This window comes from Ammodytes marinus (genome assembly GCF_949987685.1).
Source record: "Ammodytes marinus genome assembly, chromosome: 9".
In the NCBI taxonomy this organism is placed as follows: domain Eukaryota; kingdom Metazoa; phylum Chordata; class Actinopteri; order Uranoscopiformes; family Ammodytidae; genus Ammodytes; species Ammodytes marinus.
In genome coordinates, this window is record NC_137213.1 from 3,074,773 (window position 1) to 3,080,772 (window position 6,000).

The 6,000-nt window shown below is 44.3% G+C and overlaps 1 protein-coding gene across 1 annotated transcript in view; it reads left to right on the top strand.

Moving 5' to 3' along the window:
* Positions 1-3,539, top strand: part of LOC307255051 (phospholipid phosphatase-related protein type 4-like) — a gene marked incomplete at both ends in the record, with an annotated part of 54,887 nt that extends 51,348 nt beyond the window's left edge. The window contains 2 exons of the mRNA XM_080033650.1: positions 739-892; positions 2,614-3,539. Of these exons, the coding sequence (XP_079889776.1) occupies positions 739-892; positions 2,614-3,539 (1,080 nt within the window). The remainder of the gene's footprint in view (positions 1-738; positions 893-2,613) is intronic.
* Positions 3,540-6,000: the final 2,461 nt, after the last annotated feature.

Genomic DNA, 6,000 nt, shown 5'->3' on the forward strand with positions numbered 1-6,000 from the left:
AAAGTCGTCTCTCTGCAGAGCTTTTAACTGCATGTGTGTCAGCAGATAGAGGGTTTGTTAGCTACACCGAGTACACAAGCTCTATAATCTATTTTGCTGCACTTATAGGTTGCCCATGGGAAGGCATAGTGATAAAAAACATTTGAAAACACTTGCTCATACCTGTAATAGAAAAACATGTGCATTTTTGCAGCACTTTCTAACACAAGAAAAAGCACTGACTGAAATGTTATAAGGGTATTCACAGGGCTTAGTGGTGAGACCCCTCCCCCCTCCCACATGAGGCTCAGCCCTTGCAGCAGACCCTTTTCGAATCCAACACGTGGTCGGTATCTTTGCATGTCATTCCCATCTCTGCCCAATTTCATCTCTGTCTCTCTGCACTGTAAATAAAGCATTACAAATACCCAAAAATAATCTTAAAAAGTAAATAATTACAATGAATTAATTGAATGAATAACCTCATACAGATCACTGAGCTGAATGAATGTACTTGGAAAGCTTATTCAACTATTTGTCATGTAATAAGATTTAGGATTTGATTTTGGTCACACTAATGATGTATCATTTCAGTGAAGGCTGTATGTTTTGTGGACAGCTGCAATCATAGGCTTTTTTTTCTTCTAGCTGTAGCAGTAGGACTCCACTTACAAGACGAGCGGGTTAGTCGCTAATGAAAAGTATCCCGGCAGCAACATTTGAAATAGCCCACACTTAACTGTCCTATTCCTGTTCCAGGTGATAGCCTTATCCAAACAGCAGGGTTTGCTGTACTCTCCCCGTTCAGAGGATGGTGGCAGCAGTCTCAGCTGCACCGGATCCATTCGGTACCGAGCCCTGACGGACCAGGACCCATCTCCACCAGCCTCCACCACCGGAGCAGTGGGAGGAGGTGTGTTACTGTTACAGTCTGTGCTGCTAGTAGACTTATACTGGGGCGACCGTGGCTCAGGTGGTAGAGCGGGTCGGCCAACGATCGAAGGGTTGGCGGTTCGATTCCCGCCCTGCCACTTGCGTCATGGTTGTTGTGTCCTTGGGCAACACACTTCACCCACCTTGCCTCGTGTGAATGTGTATGTGTGTATGTTTGTGGTGATCGGAGGGGCCGTAGGCGCGAAATGGCAGCCCCGCTTCCGCCACCAGTATGACTGAATGAATGGAACCTGGAACCCTGTAAAGCGCTTTGAGTGACTGGAAAAGCGCTATATAAATCCAATCCATTATTAATACACTAAGGGACGGATCCACTAAAGGATTGTGCCGCTAAACCTGTGCAAATAAGAGAAGAAGATAGTGTCCAATTCACAGAGCACACACAAAGAAGGAAATGCATACAAACTGCACTGCCCAGCAGGCAGCACGCTGGGCAAAATTGCCCCATTCCATTGCAAATAAGCCTTGTTGCAAATACCACCTAATTCTCAATGACCTATAGTAATATCCACAGGCAGTAATAGGGTTGCAATTTACTTCCGCACTGAGGCATGTACTAAACAACGCAATTTCTCTCTCTCTGTAGCCCCTTTTACACAGAGATTGCGCAGCAATTTGCTGGCTCTGCTTGGTTAGGTGTTATTTACACAGAACCAAGCAACGCCGGCCTGCTGGTGCATCAGTAGCCCCTTTTACACAGCGTTCCGGAATGAAAGAGGTGCTTGTAAACAGCGTCAGGTGTTACGTAAACAGTTAGCGCCGCGCCGGTCAGCTGCTTTACAACAACAACACTGGCCGGTGAATTGAGAGCAGAAGTGCTGGAGCTTGCACTAAGAGGGCCGTATTTCACTGTCCCCACAATGTGCCGGTTGATCTCGCGACGCGCTGAGTCCAACTTCTCTGGGACTGTTAACCAAACTGACAAAATCACTCCGCTCACTGCGTTACCTTTGTGTCTGTGTGTTTGTGTGACGGGTTGGCTGTGAGCGAGTCTCTTTGAGGGCAGCGCTCTGCCATTCAGACATACACATACACACAGTGTGTGAAGTCACGTTACTGTAGACAGAAATAAAGTGTGGATATACGCTCAGATTTAGGATAATAATAGCGGCGGCGATCTGGTCGCAGCCTAGCTTAGCCTAGCCTAGCTTTCCCACTTCATTGAACAACTTCCCCCGGGCAAAAATAGACTCATAAACTCTGCTAAATGAAGCGTGGGGGTTTGGATTGAGCAGCGGACCTTATGACCAGCTAGATTATACGCCGTTACTGGATATCAGGCCGCCATGGTTAATGTTAAACACACGTCCTTCAACTGCTAACATGGTCGCATGTTTAGAACGTAGGCTATGGACGTCAAACGCCCCCCTGTTCCGCAACAACAAGTTGGCCGCATTTATACAGAGAGGCGGAACTGCTTGTGTCTGCAATCTTACTACCCCCCGAGGTAGTAAAATTCCCGAAACAATCTGTTGCGCCTCTCGGCTCCCGTTCCGCAACGATCGCATTTATAGAGCAGGGCGGAGGGCCGAAATTCCGGCATATTCCCGGCTTTCACTGGCTGTGTAAAAGGGGCTTATGTCTCTGTCCCTCTCTCCCTCTCCTTAGCTTAGATTTGTGGATTCAAAGTAAATACAAGATGCTGATAGTAGAAGATTATCATTTGTCTGGCTCTTTCAGGAGGAGGTCTGGAGAGAAGTGGCAGCATAGTCCGCATTGAAGCCCACCCAGAATCCAGATCAAACAAACCTGTGGTGAAGCCTCCCAGTAACGACGGCAGTGGCTCCTGGCGATGGAAACCGCCGGAACAACGAGCGTCGCTGCGACAGTCGGCCTTCACCCTGAACGACCTGGACAGACACACGGACAGCTGTGACTCACTGAGGGATGCAGGCTCAGTGGACGGCCGCAGGAGCGTGACAGGGACAGAGTCGGAGAGCGAGGACGGAGGAGGGAGCGTGTACTCAAACCATCCACATGTGGTTCACCCTTTACATCCTTTACACCCGTTACATCCCAATCACCCAAACAACTTCCAACACTCCAACAACCCAAACAACTTCCAACAGCCCAGTTACAACCCCAACAATCCCAACTTCAACAACGTTCACTTTAACTTCAATCCCAACTCTACCACTAACTCCAACATGCCCTTCACCCCCATCCCTGTGTATGCTCCTCCCTTCCATCCACACCCTCAAGCCCTCACCACCATCAGAGTCACTCCGGTGGAGGCCACGGCCGCCAGCAGTGACGGGGGTTCAGACTGCCAGTCGGTGGCGTCCTCTAGCCGTGAGTCCACCCTGCGGAGGAAGAGCGGCTCCCACATGGGCCAGGCCCCCGAGCGAGGGCCCACGCCCGACCTCCACCACAACAACAACCACCGGCCGATGAGCGGCGACGGCATCCGCTTCGAGCAAGACAGCGGCAACCGTTTCCAGGAAAACCTTCGAAGTTTCCAAGAGAACCCCATCTACCCTAATCACCCCAACAGGCACCTGCAGGGGATGTACGGCCGCCCCAGCCCAACCCCTCCCCCTACCATGCCCCGCCCCATGCTGTCTCACACTCCGCCCCCTACTTTGGGCTTGGCCTATAAAGAATGACACACTCAGTTCAGTGTGAAGTTCATCCATCCACACCTTGATAGAAAATGTGTGCTAACTGACCAGCATAACATTTCAATGGAGACTCTGTTTGGGCCTTTGACAACTTCAGAATGGGCCAAAAATGAGAGGTAGCTCGGTAAAATCTATCCCCCTCCAAACAGGATCAGCCAAAATGGGAAAAGCCAAAAACATGTAAGTCTCACCCACAAAATCTTTAAAGGTGCACTATGCAGTTTCACGTTAGGGGGGGGTTGTTTACATTTGCAGAGCCTGCAGTTAGCTTACAAAACATATTTTCATGTAATTCTTAGTATTGAATGATTATATTATAAATCAAAACTAAATTATTTTGAGGAAGCTTAAACCAAACCTAAGACTAGAATATGTTTGTAGGCCCTGCTGCTGTAAACAACAACAGTGAAACGGTAACTTTTCAAGTAACTTTCTTACTCCAAGCGGTTTTCCAGGGATCACATTTTCCTGTGAGGAAAGTTTGTTTATTCAGTTATGAGAATACACCTTAGAAAATGTTTCACTTCTCTGACACTGCCAGTGTGACATAGTGCACCTTTAACCTGGCCGATAAGGGCACAGTGTATGCCCCCTCTCATAACCTATATAATAGTACTAGCAATATGTTCATGATCCACTTTGGGTCAACAGCCATAGAGAGTATGAACACAATTAACCCCGCCCCTCATCTCAAACTGGCCAATGAGAAAGGACTATATGGGCCCAACACATGAGGGTTGACTTTACTTGTGTGTGTGTTTTTTTCCCTATCTTGGACTGCTGGATTAACCAGTCCATTTTTTTGTAAATGTGCACTTGCTTAAGGCACAAGAATAACGGGCTTAATAAACTGCTGACCCTTTGAGTCAAATGGAGAGACTCCTCGGGCCGTCCCTTAGGTCAGCCGAATGACTGTAAATGGAGAAACATTCTTATCACAACATTTATACATACAATATAGTCTTAACTTTTTATCCTGTTGTCAAACACAGGTAACAATATATGATATGTAAACTTTATAATGTGACCCACATGCCATTAGATGGATTATTTGCATTCAACGCTTATGACTGTGCTGTGTTTGTACATATGATTATGGGCAGCCGCAGGGGGGAATGAAACCCACAGTCTTAATTGTGTCTGGACTACAAGGTGTCCCATTTGGGCAATAACAGTATCTCTCGGTTCACGGTGGTTGAAGTTGGTGTTGGAAAAAAGTGCTCTACTCTAAACATGGCGTGTTTTAATAGTGTGCAGTATTATATTATCCTTTCTGTGTAGTAGCTGTGATGACATATGCAGCATCAACCATCAGATTTTTCTTGTTCGTTTGGTTCATTTTCTTCTCTCATCGTGTCTACAAACGTTACAGCATGGGTGAAGTAGAGTTTTTGGGCAACTGTTGGGAGAATCTTATATGTTACATTACATTACATTTTATTTAGCTGACGCTTAAGTTCAACTTCCATTAAGTGCATTCAACCATAAAGGTACAAACTCAGAACAACAGGAAACACGTTAAGTACTATAGCTTCAAATAAATAGAGTTGTGATATTTTGATATAAAGTTTGCAAGGTTAAGGGACAAGTTGATGTTCTATGTGAAAAAGATGATATGATTATTGTAGTGTAAATGTTACATAAGGTGCCATTTTAAAACAGATGACTATATTACAAGAATAACATGTCATACCAGTACACGAAAAGCTTGTCGTTTTGGAAAATCTAAGGAATAATATTAAAATAACAAAGCATTGTACAATATCACAAACTAAATATAATCTATATTACAAAATGAATCAGTAAAGGCATCACAGTACAAACAAAAGTTGTTATTTTGAGGGGAAAGGTCAAAGTCTTGTGCCAAAGGAATAAACTGTTTTCATAAGAATGAACAATGCGACACAGTACAATATACATTTACAATAACGTATTAACATTACTACAAAAGTTGGAAAATAAATGTAATAAGAATATACTATCATTAAGCATTATAAATGAAAGGTATTATTTTGCAGAATTATAACAGCAAAAGTATGAAGTTATGACAAAAAGCCATATTATGACAATATTATGACAATGATAAAATAACAGTTTGTAAAAAGTCAGTTTATTTTAAAAACAGACAACGATGACGTATGGAGAAGCAGTAAACTTAGTAGCCTAAGTTAACTGCACGTCAATTCATGATAGGCTACACTTAATAAATGTTGAGTTTCGACAGAATCTGTATCAATGGCTTATTTCTCTGCAAACGCAGCTTTGGTTGCTATTTTTAAGGAAAGCACTCGCGTTTCTATCCCAAAATCTATGATAATGTAGTTTGAAGCCTGTAACTTTAGATCCTCAATAACCCTCAGTTCGACACATAGACAAACAGGCCTGTGCTTAATATAAAAAACGATTAAAACTATTCTACAACTTTGTTCCAACCTTATATTCAAAA